This window comes from Perissodus microlepis, chromosome 3 (genome assembly GCF_051167445.1).
Source record: "Perissodus microlepis isolate ML-2025 ecotype Zambia chromosome 3, ASM5116744v1, whole genome shotgun sequence".
Lineage (NCBI taxonomy): Eukaryota > Metazoa > Chordata > Actinopteri > Cichliformes > Cichlidae > Perissodus > Perissodus microlepis.
The window spans coordinates 1,287,205-1,309,125 of record NC_140463.1 but is presented as its reverse complement, the minus strand read 5'-3'; the positions used below and the strand labels follow the sequence as shown (position 1 = coordinate 1,309,125).

Here is a 21,921-nt window from a genome sequence, read left to right as displayed (position 1 = left end):
GGAGAACAATCTCAAATAGATGAAGACCTGGTTAGCATGGTGATCGAGGACTCCCAGCCATTTAGCATTGTGGAGGATAAAGGATTTAAAAGATTTGTTAAATCATTAAATCCTAGCTATGTTCTCCCCACTAAAAGGTCATAAAAGCAGTGAAAATTTAGTTTTTACAGAATAAAATGTGAACAGGCAGGACTGAGGCTCAAAGCCTCAGTGTGTAGCTGTCCATACCTCAACGTTACAAAAGCACAACCACTGTCCACACCCCAACCACACCTCACCTCACAGTAAATGATCATTTCCATTTTAAGCATTTCCAAATGATCATTTTCCATAGTGCCAGCATAAATATACACAGTATACTGCCATCACTACAATATAGATGTTTTACACACTCCTTTTGTTGTTGACATTTACAGGCTGTGTGTGTAACCGGTTTCTGCTTCATCCCGCTGCAACAGTTCGGCCCAAACAGACTCCTCGACTCTGCGTTGTGTTGTGTTTTTAAAAAGACAAGGAGTCTCTGATCGATCGTTGCCACTTTATTTCCTGAATGGAAACAACGGTGTATTATCAGTGCACAGGCTCGCCACACACCACTCCGCACAGCACACTCTCGTATGGCTACAGCAGACTGGCAGCAATTACTGCAGCAATATTACAATTTCTAATATACAATAAAATAACAGCAATAACAAGTGATGTACCTGAATGGAAACAACGGCGTATTATCAGTGCACAGGCTCGCCACACACCACTCCGCACAGCACACTACGGCAGAACATCTCATTAGCATTCCGCTTTAGCATACAGTTTTACGCAATAATAAACAAATGAAAAGTACATAAAACTGGTGTTGGACATGTGTCCACTAAGCACTTATTACACTCGGTGCCCATCAGCTAATCAAACATGTTTTATGTGTCTGTACTACTTAGCTATATCGTGTGCGGAACAATACAACTCACCTCTCGTATGGCTACGGCAGACTGGCAGCGATTACTGCAGCCAGCCTCACCTAACCAGCCACACCGAGAGGGGGGGCGCTGTTTCCCCATTACACTGATATTTGTGGCAAGTGGAATAATACCACATAAACACTGTTACATTCCCCCCTGCTGAATTCCACTTGCACATTCAAATAAACAAACACTACAAACAAACAAAATACCCTTAAAAAAAAACAGGTACACCACAGTCACCATAACATAAACAGAGGACAAAAACCCAATAATCCTCAAAAAAAAAGAACAAGATAAAAAAAATCCAATAGCTAATCCACAGCTATCAACATGTGATAAATCTGTTCAGTAATACCAGGTCGTACAGTCACAAAGAAAATTCAGTCAGAGGACTATCCCCAAAGGAAGTAGAAGAAGAAGTTGGCCAGACCCCTTCCAAAAAAGAACAAAATATGCCAGTTACATATTTCATCACATCATAACTGTACGCCATTCTGACAGAAAAATCAACGACAAATAATCAGTTTCAATTCTAAAGATCAAAGTCCCACTTCAACAACAATAGAATCAACTCGCACTTATCAACAATATTTAAACTTTAACAGGTCTTTGATGCATCATTTCAATCAACCTGGAAACAGGCTTATGTAACTGTCCCACTCTCGATCTAGCACGGGTCCCCACCACCCTGCTAACATCAATTGGGTCTGCATTGGGCGGAACAACTGTGGTTGAGACATGACCCTCAATAGCAGCTTCATTGTCCTGGTCACCGTCAGTAATGGCTGCCAACTCCATAACAGAGGAGGCTGCAACTGGGGCTACAGACATAAGCAGGTCAGAATGTTGACCACCAGAGGTGGTATCTACCTGCTCCTCAGTGTCAACAGGGGGAACACTGGTACAGGCAAGCTCTTGATCTACAATGCTGCCTTCTGGTTGAGTAACCTCTGTCATCAGCGAGTCGCTGGACACTGCAGACGGTAAGTCAGACACCCAAGCTCTCGTTCTGTATTCAGCCGTGCCCAACGATGAGTTACAGACAGCTTCTCCGTTGCATCCAACCATCAGCGAGCCAAACTCAGAAAGCTCATCTCCATCATCCTGAACTGAAGCACCACTGAGAGGGAGGAAGTTCACTGGCATTATCAGGTTGCGATGCACAACTTTCACTTGCCCTGTGGAATCATCCATCAGCTTAAAGGTGTGACTCTCATCATTTTTGTCAAAAACTGTATAGACAACACCCTCCCAGCGATCAGCAAGTTTTCTTTTGCCACATCCCTTTTTGTTGGCCAAAAGGACGCGATCACCAATCGCTACTGGGCCTCCCTGCACCTTCCGGTTGTAGAGGTCCGTGTGACGCTTCAAATTTTTGCGTGCCACCTCCTGCGCCAAATCCATGGCCTCTTTGAGGTCCCTCCTCAATGTCTGGACATATCGATCATAGTTCATGATGTCTTGGTGCTCAATAACAGAGCCAAAGATCAAACATCAATCGGCAGTCTTGGCACTCTGCCAAACATCAGCAGAAATGGCGCATAGCCAGTTGTCTCATGGACTGTGCAGTTATAGGCGAATGTGAGAGCTTTCAGTGCATCAGGCCACCTTTGCTTGGCTCTTGGGGGTATTGCACGAATCATGTTGCCCAAGGTACGGTTCATCTTCTCACAGGAGCCGTTTCCCATCGGATGGTATGGGGTCGTGTGAGACTTCTGGACACCTGCCACATTCAATAGCTCGGCAATGAGCACACTCTCAAAATTAGCTCCTTGATCCGAGTGAAGGCGTTTCGGAAAGCCGTAGATGCAGAAGTAGTTATCCCAGAGTTGGTGTGCTACTGCCTTAGCAGACTGATTGGGGCATAGAAAGGCCTGAGCCATCTTAGTAAAGTGGTCTGTGACCACAAGCACATCCACTGACTTGTTCGCCGAATCCTCCGCAGACCAAAAATCTATGCAGACTAGTTCAAGGGGCTCTGATGTTCTAATGTTCTCCAAAGGTGCTCTCGCCTCTGGCTCAGGCGACTTGCTAACAACACACCTTCTGCAGCACCGTACATACTCTGACACATGTTTGGCCATACCAGGCCAGTAGAATCTATGCCTGGCCAGATAAAGTGTTCGTTGTTGTCCCTGGTGACCGGCTTCATCATGGACGCCTTTCAGTACAGCGAGCCGCAAGGTTGGCGGAACAACATGCAGATAAGTCTTTGTCTTTGAGATGGGATTCTTGGAGACTCGATACAGCAAACTATCTCTCACAGTTAACTTGTCCCAAGCCCTTAGAAGTCTCTTCGTATAAACCGGTTCACTTGCCCGCTCCCTCCTTGAGGGTCTCCGTCCCATTTCCACATAGGAGATCACTCTGCACAGCACATCATCACGCCGCTGGTGTCCCACTAGGTCATCACGCGAGAAGGGTTCAGAGTCAGACTGCTTTGGCGTAAGCACAGTCTGCAAGCATTGGGGCAGAAGAAGAGCATGTGGCCACACCCTGGACTCATGTTCACTATGGGCCTGGAAGACAGCTCCCACCTCAGAAGATGTCAGCATTCCTGTTTGTGCAACAGCCGTGCACTGCGAAACAACAGGCTGGTCATTGCTTGAGGCCTTATCAGCTGAGTGAACAGTCCATCTGAAGGCCTCCTGAACCCCACCAGTGGCAACTGCCTCTGCTTCTGCCAGAAGTTCCTTATATGGAACCCCAGGGCCTCCCACCGGGGGAGGCCATACAACCCAAATGGAGACGTAAATGCCGTGTACTTACGGTCCTCCTCATGCACCTCCACATTATAATAACCCGAAGTCAAGTCCATTGTGGAGAACAATCCGTTCCCTCCCAAAGCAGCCAGTGCGTCAGCCGGATGTGGGAGTGGGTGAGCATCTTTGACAGTTCTAGCCTTAAGCCAGCGAAAGTCGTTACAGATTCTCAACTCACCGGACTTCTTCCAAACAAAGACCAGGAGTGATGCAAACTCACTGCAAGACTTCCGAATTATTTCCCGTTCCTCCATGTCATTCAGAGCCTGTCTTAGTTTTTCATAATTAGTCGGCGGCACACGTCGGCATGGCAACCGGAATGGCTTGTCGTCCACAACTCGAATTCGATGTAGGCAGCCGTTAGCCTTGCCACAATCCAGCTAGTCTCTCGAGAAGATAGACTCAAACTGGGCTATAAGGCCAACCAGTTTTTCTTTGCCAGCCGGCGAAACTGCACATGAATCAATGTCGATATCAGACAGCCCCAGATTTTGCAGCACTGCATGTAAGGGGCTACAACCACGTGTCACCTCCTGTGAGGGTGGATCATCTGGCAGAGTGGAAACATCAGTGACTAGACTCTGCTCATCATGGCACCAAGCTGAGCCAGTAGATCATTGCATGTTCTGTTGCAAGTAGGAGCCAGTGGGGCTGAAGTTCTCCACTGCTGCACAGGGGGACACGTCAGCCAACTTCATGTTCCGTTTCAGTGTCATCGGCTTGTCAAAGGGGTTCAGCACTTTCACAGGGAGCCACCCATCACTGTTTAGATGCGCTACAGTTCTCCAAACCATAACTGACCTCGGTCCAGACCTTGACCCGGTGGGCTCTACAACTACAGCACTGCCCACTTCCCCATTATTCATTAGCTGCAGCCTGCCCCAAACAAGGTGTTCTGTCAAGGGTTCTAATGTTACAGCTCTCTTTAGCTTGACAGTTCCGATCTTATCACCAACATGCCCTGGGGCCACCACTCCTGACATTGAACTCAGCAGATTTTTATTAGGCTGTTCTTCCGCACTCAGGGTCTTGCTGCATTCCTCTCCTAAATGTCCCTCTTCCCTCAGGCGATTACCCAGATACCTCATTAGGTTGCTGCCCAAAATGAGGTCCTCACTCTGCCCTGCAATCACCAACATTGGCACAACAACTTTACAGCCATACATCTCCACCGTAATGTCACACACACCTGATGGAACTGTCCTCAAACCACCACAGTCAATCAGGACGACATCCGTGGGTTGCAAGGTGGGGGTCTGCAGCACTGCATGATGTAATAGTTGGGGCATCATATTGGTGCTGAGGGTGCAGGCCATAGAGCCACTGTCAAGCATGGCTTTAACAGACACTTTGCCACCCAGGGTCACATTTTCATAGAACAGCTCATCATGCTGTTTTAGTCTGTGTGTGTTCTGAAGAACGGGTCTCCGGCCTAGCTGGCGCTCCTCACAAACAGTGTGTAATACAGATTCTAAATCATCAAAATCATCCTCTTTGGGGGCGATTTCAGGCCTAACACTTGCCCCCTCCACATGTAGGCCATCTAGTTTCCCAGCTGCTGGGTGGCTGATTCAGGCCCCCTCATTCTGACAGACACTGCCCTGGGGCATTGAGCCCGTGTGTGGTCGCCAGCATGGCAGATGAAACACAGCTGATGGGCTCTACAGTGGTGATACGTAGAGTGTTCAGTGTCACCACAAATCACGCAAGGCACAATTTTGTGTGTTTGGTTCCGGGGGACCCTTACATCATCCTTAGCAGGCAGTTTTGCTAGTCGAGGCTGCCCCTCCAGGACTTTCTCTAACAGGGCTATCACATGATCAAGACGATCAGTAGGTGGTTTTGCATGAAGGTCGGTAAGTGATGCTGGGGTAGAGGTTGGTGTAATACACTTACTGTTGCCTGTCGCCTGCTGCACATTAGGACTCCCCTCCTGTTGCTGAAAACTCAAGGCACTGACTGCACTAAACTGAGGGGTGCACTTCCGGTCCTTGCCATGCTCCAGCAATTTCTCGTGCACATCAGCAACCGTCCACTGCTGCAGGGGCTTGCACTTGAAAATAAGAGACAGTTCTGAGTCTGGGCAGTGACGGATAAACACAGCAGTCAGCTCTTTTGTCAGATATGCAAAGGACTTATTTTGTCTCTTCAGACAGTCTTCTGTCACCTCCATGGTTCTGTTCAACCTGAGCCAGTAATCAAACGGTGTTTCACCTGAGTTGGGTAGTGTTGCATAAAAGTCAGCCAAAGGCATGCTTGAACAGGCAGTGTCACTGAAGTGCTGCTTTAAGATCTCAAAAATGGGCTCTGGGCCCCTCTCAAGACACACAGATGGCTTACTACGTATGCCCACCTTGACTATTTCTCGTGCCCTCCCCAGCAGTTTACTTAGCAGATCATCAGCTTGTTCAGCAACTGGTACCCGTCTTCTCTTAAAAAAAGTCATCATCATTTCCTCCCATTCCTGAACACTGCATGTATCACAGCCATCCCCTCTAAAACACACAGGTTCTTTAACATCAGACTTTACAATCACACTCAAAAGTGAGGGTTGGGTCATGTTGACCCAGCTTTCTGTTTTTCATGCTTTGGTGTTTTTTCTAGATTATGATTTGATTTATCAGTGATACTGTTTTGATTATTATTTAGTAGGCTTGGTCAGTGTCAAGTCTGTCTCTCTCTGTCTAGTCCGTGTCTTAGTAAAGTGTGTTTTGTTTCCTGTTTTACTTTGAAGGTTCTTGTTCCTGTCTGATGTTAGTGTTCCGGCTTTGCTCTCCCTGTCTCGTTAGGTCTTATTCCTCCCAGCTGTGTCCCCCTTCTGTCTCTAATTCCTTGATGACTCCCTCAGTGTATTTAAGCCCAGTGTGTCTTTGTGTCAGTGTCGCGTCGTTAACGTCTGTTCACCATCTGATTATGCCTGTGTGTTTTTTGGTCTCAGTGTTCAGTCCTCGCTTCATGTTTTGTTTTCTTGCCAGAAATAAAGCTGAGGTTTTTGAGTTGCATTCCGTTTTCCGAGTCCTGCATTTGGATCCTCATCTCTGCCTGCCCGCACACAGAGCCGTGACATTCCCACTCCAGAGCCCAACCGAGATTCAAGACAAGAGGCAATGCTTTCCCCAATAGAAAACCCAATTTGCGTTGCAATCTCTGCATAAAGGTTCTCTTTTGTGGGACTGGTTTCTGATCTAGTATTTTGTAGATCATCACAGTTCCCATCAATAGGGTTTTCATTTAACTCAGCAAGGACAGGCTTAGCTGTGGAGGAAACTGGTGCTGTCAGCAACCTTGATCTGCCTCTGCCAAATGAATGCAGAGGGGTAAAACCAACTGCCCCCCTTCCCCTGCCATAACTGGGAAAATCTGCCATGGCTCAGCAATGTGTCCCTCCCTTTTTTTTTTTTTCTTTTTTTTTCTCTCCAAAAAAAAAGAAAGCACAGAGCCCCACCCTGATGTCTCTAAAGAACGCAGAAAATGGCGGGACTAAGAAAAGCCAGTCTCCCGCGACTTTTCCACCTTCCAGGAAGTAGACGGCCCCGTTGCGGTCGCAGGATTGCAGGAGCTTGGGTCACGGCACCAGTGTAACCGGTTTCTGCTTCATCCCGCTGCAACAGTTCAGCCCAAACAGACTCCTTGACTCTGCGTTGTGTTGTGTTTTTAAGAAGACAAGGAGTCTCTGATCGATCGTTGCCACTTTATTTCCTGAATGGAAACAACGGTGTATTATCAGTGCACAGGCTCGCCACACACCACTCCGCACAGCACACTCTCGTATGGCTACGGCAGACTGGCAGCGATTACTGCAGCAATATTACAATTTCTAATATACAATAAAATAACAGCAACAACAAGTGATGTACCTGAATGGAAACAATGGTGTATTATCAGTGCACAGGCTCGCCACACACCACTCCACACAGCACACTACGGCAGAACATCTCATTAGCATTCCGCTTTAGCATACAGTTTTACGCAATAATAAACAAATGAAAAGTACATAAAACTGGTGTTGGACATGTGTCCACTAAGCACTTATTACACTCGGTGCCCATCAGCTAATCAAACATGTTTTATGTGTCTGTACTACTTAGCTATATCGTGTGCGGAACAATACAACTCACCTCTCGTATGGCTACGGCAGACTGGCAGCGATTACTGCAGCCAGCGCTGTTTCCCCATTACACTGATATTTGTGGCAAGTGGAATAATACCACATAAACACTGTTACATGTGCAAAAGGCCACACTCTTCAAATTCATGCCAACTAATATTTTTACGTCCAGTAGATGTCCTACTAGAGCAGGGGTGTCAAACTCAAATACACAGTGGGCCAAAATTCAAAACTGGAACAAGGTCGCGGGCTAACATTAATATTTATTGAAAAAACAAATCTTCCTCCAGATTTAAGAATGAATCTCTTCTTATGGACTCAAACAAGTTTTGCTGAAAAACTGAATATGGAACAAGAAAAGCTTAATACTAAACAATATATATATTAGCTGTATAATACCAGTAGGCCAGCTCTAATAATAATTTGGTATGGCTTCGCGGGCCAAATGTAATTAGGCCGCTGGCCAAATTTGGCCCGCGGGCCAGAGTTTGACACCTATGTACTAGAGCAAATGAAGCTTCAGAAGCTTTGCGCTGGGGTGAACCAATTGGATGAAAAGCTTCAGTGCTTCATGAAGCTTCATCTGCCCATCACTACTTTTCATCCAATTGCAGACACGTCTGTGACTGCGATGAACACCTGAGTGCAAGACGAGCACTGAATGTGATACAGTAACAGTCAAATATGAATGTGTGTAACAGAGCATGATTATGTATTATACATATATCAGAAATATGTGACATTTTACAGCATGTCAAATCTATCTGAACATGAAACCAGTGTTAAAACCATTTCAGTCTCAGTCAGTGTTACTGAAACATTCATCTCCAACAGCATCACTGACACAGACAGTTGGAGCAGCTACAGTCAAATCATTGATCAGTGTTTTTAGAGCATTAGCTGCTGTTGCTGCACCAGTGCTGCTGCTCTCTTTCTCTTATTGCAGGTCTTTAGCCAACAACATCAAGTGTCTTCATGTGACTGTTGTCTAATGTTCAAATGTAGATAACACCACCTGCACCACCCTGTTCCACAGCACAGCCCTCTCGTGTAGGCTTGGCTGCAGCACATATTAGCAGCTGCAGTGACATCAGCTTTCTGTGCAGCACTAGACAGGAGATCCCGCTCCATAGTGTCATCACATCTACAGACTGTTACATATTCTGTTGCGGGTTCAGATATTGAGGGTGAGCACAAAAACAATAATGGTCCAGAAGAGCTTCGATCAAACAATGATTTTAATGAACACACACGTGGGGAGATGAACACTGCCCGCAGACAGCATCGATCTCCGCCCAATGATACACAAACGGTTGTTTTATACCATCAGGGTTTGGTTTATGACGCCCCCTCATACGTCAAACAGATACAATTCACATACAATAATATTGACGACTTTCAACATATATGGAAAGAGCCTTCTCTCCATCTCGAGGCCAGGTGCCGACTCTCACTTATCTCCTGGAGCATACTTTTGCAGCTACAGGCATTTGCAAACTGTTATTCGAACTCCTAGCCTAAACATGAGCCCAACTGTTGTCTGTGTGTGTGTGTGTGTGTGTGTGTGTGTGTGTGTGTGTGTGTGTGTGTGTGTGTGTCGACCTCCAACGCACTCAGCCTCACCCCGCCCGTTGGCGCTTCTAACCTTTTCCCAGACAGAAGCTCTCAGTGGTATGTGTAATAATCTTAACTAAAAGTATTTGTTATCTATTGAATAAATGTTTTACCAAAATGCCCCTACTCAAGGCTTAATAAAAGAATGTAAAATATGTGTTGTGTAAGCGTGTTCTTTCCATATGATAACACCAGTAATACAAATTATAACATAATGCCAACAATCAATGTTTTTGATGAGAATAAGAATTAATGCAATGGTTAATGATAATGGTTATGAATAGTAGCAGTAAAATATTTCCCTGATCTCCACAATTCTCACCTGGTAATAAGAAGCTGCACACAGCTCCAAGATTAACAGACTGAAGGAAAAACAAATGAAAGTGACAGTAAACTGAAATCTTGGAAACACAACATGAAACAGCGTGGGAAATACGTTAATGTTGCATAAAACGTGTTGCATTACAGATATTTATATATTTAAGGTGGGATGGGCTCATCCACCCACTCTCACACCATCATATCACCATCCTGGGTTAGTGTCTTGGTCTCAGGTGAGAGTCTGTGTGTAAGGATGGAGGAGCCACTAATCTAACATTAACATGGAAACAAAATAAATTATACTGAATATATTTGTTTCTGGGAAGAAAGTTTTCTTGTGTATTTGAATCAAAAAGACATGATGTGGCTGTTCATGTGAAAATGAGCTGATGGTGAATCTAACTGAAGATGAACTGCATGGGTTGAGTGATGCTTCATAAAGTGAAGTATATTCATATGCAGCCAAATGTTCATAATGGAGTTTTCTATGTTAAGAAGAAAAGAAGAAAATGAAATGAAGCGATTTTGAAGCTAAAAGTCAGACACAGAGAAGATGAACATTTCAGTTTTCAGTTTTCAGTTTTATTTGTCATATGCAAGTTAGCACAGGGTCAACATTGCAATGAAATGTGTTTGACGAGCAGCAGTCACTCAGCAGCATGGTACAGTAGAATAAAATATAATAAAATAAAATAAAATAATAAAGAGAATAGAAAAATAGTAAGGAGCAAAATATTAGAGAGACATGGTAAAAGAGAAAAGATGACTAAATATATATGTATCTATAAATATAAATATATGTACACTAGTGATTAAATAAGAAAATCTTGAAAAGAAATATGACGGGAGGGCAGATGGGATATTGCACAGGAATGAGCAGCAGAAAATTACAGTATTGCACTTTTAAATATAAATATCAATAACAATAAAGTGAAGTGACCAGTGCAGATTAAACAGAGTACTTGTGAAGCTGCAGGGTAGCTTCTGAGTGCTGTGTTGTGTGTGTTTAAGTGTTGTGGTTGAGGTGTCGTATGGTTGGTGGTAAAAACTGTTTTTTAAGTCTTGTAGTCCGAGCAGACAGGCTCCTGTAACTTCTGCCAGATGGTAACAAGGAGAAGAGCTGATGCGCTGGGTGGCTGTGGTCCTTGATGATGCTGTGTGCTTTACGGAGGCATCGCTGGAGATAAATGTCCTGAATGACAGGAAGCCTCATGCCAGTGATGTGCTCTGCTGCCTTCACCACCCTCTGTAGTGATTTACGGCTGCTGGCAGAGCAGCTCCCGTACCAAACTGAAATGCAGCTCGTCAGCAAGCTCTCAATTGCACACCTGTAAAAATTTGAGGTGATGTTGGCGTTCATGCTAAACTTCCTCAGCCTCCTCAGGAAGTAAAGCCGCTGGCGAGCTTTCCTGATAGCAGTGTCTGTGTGAGGGTCCAGGAGAAGTCCTCAGTGATGTTGACTCCAAGGAATTTGAAGCTGCTGACCCTTTCGACCTTGACACCGTTGATGTGGATGGGCTGGTGTTCTCTGACTGGTCGTTTCCGGTAGTCCACTATCATCTCTCTAGTTTTGCTGATGTTGAGAGTCAGGTTATTTTCCAGGCACCACTCGTACAGCGCCATCACCTCCTCTCTATAGGCCGTCTCATCATTGTCTGTGATGAGGCCTATGATGGTTGTGTCATCCGCAAACTTGATGATGATGTTGGACTCTTGTTTAGCAACACAGTCGTGTGTGAACAGGGAATATAGGAGGGGGCTAAGCACACAACCCTGTGGCGTACCTGTGTTTAGGATGAGTGGTGAGGAGGTGTGCTTACCAACTCTCACCACCTGGGGCCTGTTTGTGAGGAAGTTTAGAATCCATCTGCAGATCGGTGTTCCCAGCCCAAGGTCGACGAGCTTCGTGGCAAGTTTCGAGGGGATGATGGTGTTAAATGCCGAGCTGTAGTCGATGAAGAGCATCCTTGCATATGTATTCCCTTTCTCCAGGTGAGTGAGGGTGGTGTGCGTTGCCAGGGCGATGGCATCCTCTGTGGCTCTGTTTGTCCGATAGGCAAAATGAAGAGGGTCCAGTGTGTCAGGGAGGGAGGAGCAGATGTGACCTTTGACCAGCCGCTCCAGGCACTTGATGATGACGGATGTCAGTGCAACAGGACGGTAGTCATTCAGACAGGAGACCACTGATTTTTTGGGAACGGGAATGATGGTGGATGCTTTGAGGGACGTGGGGACCACTGACTGCCTCAGGGAGAGGTTGAAGATGTTGGTGAACACCTCTGCCAGCGGGTCGGCGCACGATCTGGGATGACGGCCTGGGATGCCATCCGGTCCTGGAGCTTTGTGAGGATTGACCTTTTTGAAAGACCATCTCACAGCTTCTGTTTTCAGAGTTAAAGTTGCAGCCTCACTGTCCTCCTGAGGGTAGAGGATCTGCTCTCTGTTGTCTGCGTCAAAACGAGCATTGAAGTTGTTAAGCTCGTCTGCAAGAGACGCAGTGGGCTGAACACTGACTGTGTTGACCTTCTTGTAGTCAGTGATGCAGTCAGTCCATTCCACAGTCGCCTGGTGTCAAAGCTGTGGTAGCTGGACTCCATTTTGTCCCTGTAGTCCTTTCTGGCCTTTTTTATGGACTTTCGGAGGTCGTACCTGGCTGCTTTATATGCATCAGCGTTCCCGGAGTTAAAGGCAGAGGTCCACACTTTTAGCTTGGCGCGGACGTCTTTATTTACCCAGGGTTTCTGATTTGGATATATGCGGACAGTGGTTTTTGTGATGGTATCATCCATGCACTTTCCAATATATCCAATGACAGAGTCTGTGAGTTCATTGATGTTGCCATCAGCTGCATCCACAAATATATAAATAATTTAAATAAACAAACGTTTATTTATTTTATGCTTATTTATTCTATCCTGCTATTCTATTATTAATTTAGGCTTTACCTAATATTTATTGATTTTATTCTTATTCATTTTTAATCTTCTTACTCTATTTATATTTACATTTATATTGTATCCAGTTCTTATTTATTTTATCGTTTTACCCTGTATACAGGGAGTGCAGAATTATTAGGCAAGTTGTATTTTTGAGGAATAATTTTATTATTGAACAACAACCATGTTCTCAATGAACCCAAAAAACTCATTAATATCAAAGCTGAATGTTTTTGGAAGTAGTTTTTAGTTTGTTTTTAGTTTTAGCTATTTTAGGGGGATATCTGTGTGTGCAGGTGACTATTACTATGCATAATTATTAGGCAACTTAACAAAAAACAAATATATACCCATTTCAATTATTTATTTTTACCTATGAAACAAATATAACATCTCCACATTCACAAATATACATTTCTGACATTCAAAAACAAAACAAAAACAAATCAGCGACCAATATAGCCACCTTTCTTTGCTAGGACACTCAAAAGCCTGCCATCCATGGATTCTGTCAGTGTTTTGATCTGTTCACCATCAACATTGCGTGCAGCAGCAACCACAGCCTCCCAGACACTGTTCAGAGAGGTGTACTGTTTTCCCTCCTTGTAAATCTCACATTTGATGATGGACCACAGGTTCTCAATGGGGTTCAGATCAGGTGAACAAGGAGGCCATGTCATTAGTTTTTCTTCTTTTATACCCTTTCTTGCCGGCCACGCTGTGGAGTACTTGGACGCGTGTGATGGAGCATTGTCCTGCATGAAAATCATGTTTTTCTTGAAGGATGCAGACTTCTTCCTGTACCACTGCTTGAAGAAGGTGTCTTCCAGAAACTGGCAGTAGGACTGGGAGTTGAGCTTGACTCCATCCTCAACCCGAAAAGGCCCCACAAGCTCATCTTTGATGATACCAGCCCAAACCAGTACTCCACCTCCACCTTGCTGGCGTCTGAGTCGGACTGGAGCTCTCTGCCCTTTACCAATCCAGCCACGGGCCCATCCATCTGGCCCATCAAGACTCACTCTCATTTCATCAGTCCATAAAACCTTAGAAAAACCAGTCTTGAGATATTTCTTGGCCCAGTCTTGACGTTTCAGCTTGTGTGTCTTGTTCAGTGGTGGTCGTCTTTCAGCCTTTCTTACCTTGGCCATGTCTCTGAGTTGTGCTTTTGGGCACTCCAGTGATGTTGCAGCTCTGAAATATGGCCAAACTGGTGGCAAGTGGCATCTTGGCAGCTGCACGCTTGACTTTTCTCAGTTCATGGGCAGTTATTTTGCGCCTTGGTTTTTCCACACGCTTCTTGCGACCCTGTTGACTATTTTGAATGAAACGCTTGATTGTTCGATGATCACGCTTCAGAAGCTTTGCAATTTTGAGACTGCTGCATCCCTCTGCAAGATATCTCACTATTTTTGACTTTTCTGAGCCTGTCAAGTCCTTCTTTTGACCCATTTTGCCAAAGGAAAGGACGTTGCCTAATAATTATGCACACCTGATATAGGGTGTTGATGTCATTAGACCACACCCCTTCTCATTACAGAGATGCACATCACCTAATATGCTTAATTGGTAGTAGGCTTTCGAGCCTATACAGCTTGGAGTAAGACAACATGCATGCAGAGGATGGTGTGGACAAAATACTCATTTGCCTAATAATTCTGCACTCCCTGTATATCCTATTGTGTCATATCTCCAGTGTTTCCTCGGAGGGCGCTCTCTGCACCGGGGCTGTGATCGACCGTGGCTGCTGGGTCTCTGGGGGTCCTCTCAGCCTGGCTGGGGGGCTTCTTTGCCTCCCTCCTGCTGTGTGCCCAGCCTGGAGGCTGCGGTCTGTGACCGGCTCCCTGTGCAGACGGCTCCCTGTTATAGTGTTTCCTCACTTGGCTCATGCGAACCCAGCCCAATTTTTACTCTTTAAGTGTGCACGTGTGTATGGGGGTGGGGGGGATATGTGTGTATTCACATCGTTTATGTTAATGAGAGTGTGGGGAGTGAGTTGGAGGGTGGGGTGGGTTGGGCTGCTTTTAACCATGTAAAGCACTTTGTGCTACATTTTTTTTTTGTATGAAAAGTGCTTTATAAATAAAGACTGATTGATTGATTGATCTGCCAGTCAGTTGTGTCAAAGCAGTCCTGCAGGACCTCCTCAGCCTCCCTGTCCCATTTGTAGATGACCCTGGAAGCTGGTTTTACCTGTTTCAGTCTTTGTCCGTATGCAGGCAGCAGCAGTATGGAACAATGGTCTGCCTTACCAAAAGCTGGGTGGGGGAGGGGTTTGTAGCACTCTTTGAATGGAGTGTAACAGTGGTCCAGTGTTTGATCACCTCTTGTGGGGAAGGAGATATGCTGATAGTATTTGGGGAGAACCTTCTTCATGTTGGCTCTGTTGAAGTCTCCCAGCACAATAAAGGCGGCTTCTGGATTTTTGTCCAGTCCAGTAATGATGTCATACAGTTCGTCCATAGCCGTAGTTTTATCGGCGTGTGGAGGAATGTAAACAGCTGAGAGGAGAACTGAGCTGAACTCCCTCGGGAGGTAAAAAGGCCTGACTTTAATGGTCAGCAGCTCGAGGCTCTGAGAGCAGTAAGTTTTTAAGATACACACATCTCTAGCCCACACAGAGTTAACCATAAAGCACACCCCTCCTCCCCTTTTCTTGCCTGAGTCCTTCGCTCGGTCTCCCCGGTAAACAGTGAATCCATCCGGCGTGATGGCGCAGCCGGGGACGCTGGGCTCCAGCCATGTCTCTGTGAAGGCCAGAACGCAGCAGTTCCTGATGTCTTGTTGGTGTTTAATCCGTGCACGCAGCTCGTCAAGTTTGTTGTCCAGAGACTGGAGATTCGCAAGCAGGATGCTGGGGAGAGGTGGCTTGCTGTTTCTCTGTCGCGTTCGGCACAAAGTGTTTGATTGCGCTGTGCGCACAGAAATTGAAAGCAGTACAAAATAAATAATAACATTTTTGCTGAGATGACTGGGAGCTCTAGTCGGTGCGGCCATCTTACGGAGCATCTTATGGTTAGTTGTTCGAGTTCTTGCGATGAGCAGGAGACGTCATCTGAAGACTCGTCCCGTGAGTCCACAGTTTGACAGAAATTCATAGAAATTCTATCAGGATAAGATAGAAGATCTTTATTGTCACTGTTACCAGAACAATGAGTAGTTTGGCATCTCTCCATTGGCAGCTTGTATCAATGATCCGGAGTCTGCGACTCCGTGTTTATGTTATTATTATTCTGTGGTTTTGGTTATTTTGGGGTTCTTGTACATTCCCTGTTCACGTTTCATGTTCCTATGTTCTGTGTTCCCCAGTCTGTGTGAAGTCTGTGTGTTGTGTCATTGCGTGTATGTGTTTCCTGTTTTATTGTGAAGGTCTGCGTCTTATGTGAGTGTTTTCAGTTTGTCTCCCTTGTCTCGTCACGTTAATCACTCCCAGCTGTGTCCCCCACCTGTGTGTAATCTCCCTGTGTTCTCTGAGTGTATTTTAGTCGTGTCTTCTGTCTTAGTAGTTGCTGGTTCATCTGTGTTATTCCCTCCGTTTTCCTGTGTATTCTGGCCGCATTAATCTCCCTGCATCTCTGTTTCATGTCTCAAGGTTTCAGGTTTGTTTTTGCTTAGCTTTTCCCAGTTTAGTTTACTCTTAGGTTTTGGTTTTCTTCCTCCTCGTCCCTGTTTGTTTCACCCTTTTGTTAATAAACCTCGCTCACCACTTAAGCAGTCTGCATCTTGGGTCCATTTATATTCACACACGGCCTGACTCGGCACCCCGTGACAGCTTGTATCTTTTTACATTCAGATTCTTAGGACAATAGAATAGAATAGAATAGAATTCAACTTTATTGTCATTGCACATGCACAGGTACAGGGAAACGAAATGCAGTTTGCATCCATCCAGAAGTGCTTTAGTGATATAGATATATTACAATATATATTAGCAATAATATAGATATGTAAGTATATTACAGAAATGGGTCTATTATGGTATGTTATAATGTACACGGTATGAAGTATGTTGTGAATATTCTATAACTATAGGTATGTACAGGCTGTATTGAGTACAAGCTATGTACAGGCTATGAACAGGATATAAATATGAAAAACTATACAGAATATGAAATAAATAACTTTACAGAAATCTGAGATATACAGCTATACAGAAATGGGAACTATGCAAGTTGTAAACAGTTGTAGGGTTAAAAATTATCGTATGTACAGAATGATTATTTACGGAGCTATACAGTAGTGCAGTTAAGATAAATTAGATATGTGGATAATTTCTACAGTATCTATATAAAGTGCTAGTGGTTGTGAGTGGTGGTTCAGTCCATGTTATTATTGTGTGTTTGAGGGTACAGTTGTCCATTGTGGGTGTGTGTATGTTCAGTCCATGTGTTAACGTGGGTCAGATGTCAGGAGGCAGAGTTCAGGAGTCTGACAGCTGTGGGGAAGAAGCTGTTCCGGTACCTGGTGGTCTTAGTCTGGAGGCTCCTGTAGCGCCTCCCAGAGGGCAGGAGGGTGAAGAGTCCATGTGATGGGTGACTGGGGTCTCTGATGATTTTCCCAGCCCTTTTCAGACACCGCTTCCTGTAGATGTCTTTTATGGCAGGAAGTGGTGCTCCGGCGATGCGCTGGGCAGTTTTCACGACCCTCTGCAACGCCTTCCGGTCCGAGGCAGAGCAGTTCCCGTGCCAGACTGTTATACAGTTGGTCAGGATGCTCTCGATGGTGCAGCGATAGAAGTTCACCAGGATGTCTGAGGACAGGTGGTTCTTCCTCAGAGTCCTCAAGAAGAAGAGCCGCTGGTGAGCCTTCTTGACCAGCTTGGAGCAGTTGGTCGTCCAGGTGAGATCCTCGGAGATGTGGACTCCCAGGAACTTGAAGCTGCTCACACGCTCCACAGCCGTCCCCTTAATGTGGATGGGTGGATGTGGGTCAGCATTCCTCCTGTAGTCCACGATGAGCTCCTTGGTCTTCTCGGTGTTAAGCAGCAGGTTGTTTCTGTCGCACCACTCAGCCAGACGATCCACCTCCTCCCTGTAGGCGACCTCATCGTTGTCTCTGATGAGGCCAATCACCGTGGTGTCATCTGCAAACTTAATGATGGTGTTGGAACCATCAGCAGGTCTGCAGTCGTGGGTGAAGAGGGAGTAGAGGAAGGGGCTCATCACACAGCCTTGTGGTACACCGGTGTTCATTGTGATTGTAGATGAGCAGCGGTTATCCAGCCGGACATGTTGGGGGCGGTTGGTCAGGAAGTCCAGTAACCATTTGCAGATGAGGGAACTGAAGCCCAGGTCTGTCAGTTTCCTGATGAGTTGTGAGGGGTGGATTGTATTGAACGCTGAACTGAAGTCTATAAACAGCATTCTGGCGTAGGTGTTGTTGTTGTCCAGGTGTGAGAGGACAGAGTGCAGTGCGATGGAGACTGCATCCTCTGTGCTCCTGTTCTGGCGGTATGCGAATTTGTGGGGGTCCAGGGTGGGGGGGAGACAGGATTTGAAGTATGCTAGGACCAGCTGCTCTAAGCACTTAGTGATGATGGGGGTGAGTGCTACTGGGCGGTAGTCATTGAGGCAAGATGGGTTGGAGTTTTTGGGTATCGGGACGATGGAGGTGGATTTGAAGCAGGCCGGTACAACAGCGTGGGCCAAGGACAGGTTGAATATGTCTGTCAGCACTCCTGCAAGCTCCCCAGAACACGCTCTGAGAACACGCCCGGGGATGCCATCAGGGCCTGCAGCCTTGTGGACATTGATCCAATAAATTAAGTATCTAAACAAAAGGATCTGCACACGTACAGAAACAAATCTATAGATATATCTGCAGGTACCGTGTAAAGAGGAGGATCAGTTCAGTATAAGGTGCTGTGTGATTGGTGGGATTGCACATTGAGTAAGCGGTGAGAATGCTGGTTGCTGCTGTAAAAGAATACAGTTCTATAAATAGAGGCAGGAATTCTACTGTAATGAATACTGGTTATAAATAAATATAGTGCAAGTGTCCATGAGTGTTAACAGCACAGTTAACCTTCAATCAGGGTGGAGGTAGAAACTTCTACTGAGTCTGTTTGTCTTTGACCTGTTGGACCTGTAGAGTTTACCAGAGGGAAGGTGGGAAAGTGAGTGTCCAGGGTGGGAGGGCTCCTTGATGATGATGCTGGCTTCCTGCTGAAGTCTGCCAGTATAGATGTCTCTGAGGGGGGTCAGTGAAGTGCCGATTGGCCGCTCTGCTGCCCTCACCACGCGCTGCAGTTTCCTCTTGTCCTCCACAGTGCAGCAGTTGAAGCAGAGTGTGCAGCAGGAGGTCAGAAGGCTCTCGATGGTGGAGCAGTAGAAATGAATTAGCAGGCTTTGGGGCTTGACATTGCTTCCTGAGGAAGTGCAGCCTTTGTTGTGCTTTCCCTACCTGGTGGGAGATGTTTGTGGACCAGGTAAGGTCGGCCGAGATGTGGACTCCGAGGAACTTGAAGCTCTCCACCCTTTCTACCTCCTCCATCAATGTAGAGGGTGGAGTGCTCAGATGGCTTTGTTCTGCTGAAGTCGATTATCATGTCCTTGGTCTTGGCTGTGTTCAGATGCAGGTTGTTGTTGTCACACCATTGCTTCAGATGCTGAACCTCCTCTTTGTAGCTGAATCATCGTTGCTGTCCATCAGTCCTGTGATGGTGGTGTCATCAGCACATTTATAATGGTGTTACTGGTGTGGACTGGAGAACAGTCATGGGTGAAAAGTGAGTATAAGAGGGGACTGAGGACACACGGTCAGAGTGAGGGTGGAGGAGGTGTGGCTCCCATCCTGACGTTCTGGGGTGTGTTGCTCAGGAAGTCCAGTATCCAGCTGCACAGTGAGCTGCTGGGTCCTAAGTTGCTGAGTTTATTAACCAGTTTGTGGGCTTGAACTGTGTTGAAGGCAGAGGTTTAGTCCACAAACAGCATTCTCACGTACGTGTTTCCTACTGTCCAGATGTGTGAGGGTTGTGTGAAGAGCTGTAATTATGGCGTCCTCTGTCCACCTGTTTGCCTTCTACAGACTGTAGCAGGTTGAAGATGGTGGTGAAAACCTCTGCTAGTTGGTCTGCACATGCTTTAAGCACTCCACCGGCTGCACTGTCAGCACCAGCTGCTTTCCTCGACTCTGCGCAGTGTGGCTCTGACCTGATGCTGCTCCAGCTGGATGGGGGCGTCGTCCCTCTCTGTAACGCAGGATAGGTGTTGGTGTCACTGTTTTGTTGGTCAAAGCGGGCGAAGAAGCACCGTTTCTTCTTCATAAATTGGTACCAAAAAGGTACTTTAAAAGTACATTTTTTTCCCCCAAAACTTACTCAAGTAAATGTAACGGAGTAAATGTAACTCGTTACTACCCACCTCTGGTAATAACTGATTTTTCTGTGTATTGTGAACTAAATGTATCCTGATACACACAGAGATGGATGAGCAGAGGTCACATGATGAAAGAAACAACATGGAGTCTTTGATTTATTTAGATATTTATTGATGAATGCAAACAAACCCTGACACTGAACCATCGTCGAGCTTTCACAGAACAAACCTGATCACATGACCTGCTGACCCAAACAGTGAAAAGCTCCATGGCAACAACAACAAACAGCCTCACATATGTTAACAGAGGCTGTTAGAAGCACAGAGTCTTTACAGTCTTTCTCCTGTTTGTACACAGATCTCTGCACATCTTCATCACAGTTACTCACAGACGTGCAGAGTGTGTGGATATCAAAGCTAAGTTTCCACCATGTTTGTAGTCTGTACTGGGACTCATGGAGCATCTCTCTATGAGCACTTAGTGCTTTAAACAGTGAGTCCCAGTTTAACCAGCAGCCTTCACACCACACATCACACAGGCATGGAAACTTCAAACCCTCAGACTGAAGTCACTGGCAGTCTCTGGCACCAGCGACTGCGCTAACAAACATACAGCAAACAGTGAAGGTTTGGTAGAGAAAGCCGGTTGGGTAATACCAAGTATGCGGCAGAGGAGGCGGGGTTACATTACTAGATGATTAAACATGGAACTATTTTGCTGATAATAATTGAAATGATTAAAGAAAATCAACGAGCTATTTAAACACAACATACTGATGTTCACTGTGAAGCTTTGAGTGGAAAAAGAAAAATAACACGTAGCTCCTGGAATAATGGGAGCTTCAATCAGGGGCCATCGTGGCTCAAGAGTTGGGAGTTCGCCTTGTAATCGGAAGGTTGCCGGTTCGAGCCCCGGCTTGGACAGTCTCGGTCGTTGTGTCCTTGGGCAAGACACTTCACCCGTTGCCTACTGGTGGTGGTCAGAGGGCCCGGTGGCGCCAGTGTCCGGCAGCCTCGCCTCTGTCAGTGCGCCCGTGGCTACAATGTAGCTGCCATCACCAGTGTGTGAATGCGTGTGTGAATGGGTGGATGACTGGATGTGTAAAGCGCTTTGGGGTCCTTAGGGACTAGTAAAGCGCTATACAAATACAGACCATTTACCATCTTTAAAGGACTGAAGAGGAAGAAGTTTACAAGGAATAATTTAGAAGAGTTTCAAACACCAACTGATTGAATCCATGAATCTGAAAACGCGTTTGTGAGTGAAAGAGACAGACATGTACAGACTGAACTATCTGTTCAACAGTCAGAGTGTTTCTCTAACAGGACACACTCTTTACACTCCACTCAGCACAGGGACACTGAGCAACCAGGAAACCAGACCATAAACCCAGGATAAAGAGTTTGAGTGAATGTGGTGTTGAAGGTGTGGAGGTGGATCAGAGTGTCAGAGGAGACTCTGTAGAAGGACAGAGTGCCAGCAGGACAGTCCACATACACTGCTGCTCTGTTAGAGACAGAGGAGGAGGAGGAGGAGGAGATGGATGTTACTCTGTTATTGTGCCAGACAGAACGAGGACCATCATCAGAGCAGTACAGACTCCAGGACTGATCATTGTATCCAAACACACAGTCATTAGTGTCTCCTTTCCTTCTGATGCTTCTGTAACTCACTGATATAGAAACGTCTCCTCTCCACTCGACCTCCCAGTAACAGCGACCAGTCAGACCATTTCTACACAGCAGCTGATAAACATCAAATCTGTCTGGATGATCAGGATATGACTGAACCTCCTCCACATGTGTCACCTTCCTGTTGTTGTCAGACAGTTTAAGATCTGTGTTCACTGTGTTTGTGTCGATTGTGAGTTGACAGGAATCTGATGGAGAGAACAAACACAATCC

At 45.8% G+C, this 21,921-nt stretch overlaps 2 protein-coding genes across 5 annotated transcripts in view; both read right to left on the bottom strand.

Moving 5' to 3' along the window:
• Window positions 1–21,921, bottom strand: part of LOC146389369 (NLR family CARD domain-containing protein 3-like) — a 158,927-nt gene that overhangs the window by 95,500 nt on the left and 41,506 nt on the right. The gene's annotated exons all lie outside the window — the stretch shown is intronic.
• LOC146389368 (protein NLRC3-like) overlaps window positions 525–21,921 on the bottom strand; it is a 72,558-nt gene continuing 51,161 nt past the window's right edge. For 3 of the 4 annotated variants that reach the window (XM_084910068.1, XM_084910078.1, XM_084910087.1), the window contains one exon: window positions 20,167–21,896. In XM_084910068.1, the coding sequence (XP_084766194.1) occupies window positions 21,364–21,896 (533 nt within the window). In that variant the 3' untranslated portion in view covers window positions 20,167–21,363. Of the gene's footprint in view, window positions 7,421–20,166; window positions 21,897–21,921 lie in introns of those variants that run through there. The other variant, XM_084910096.1, reaches the window with a different exon arrangement.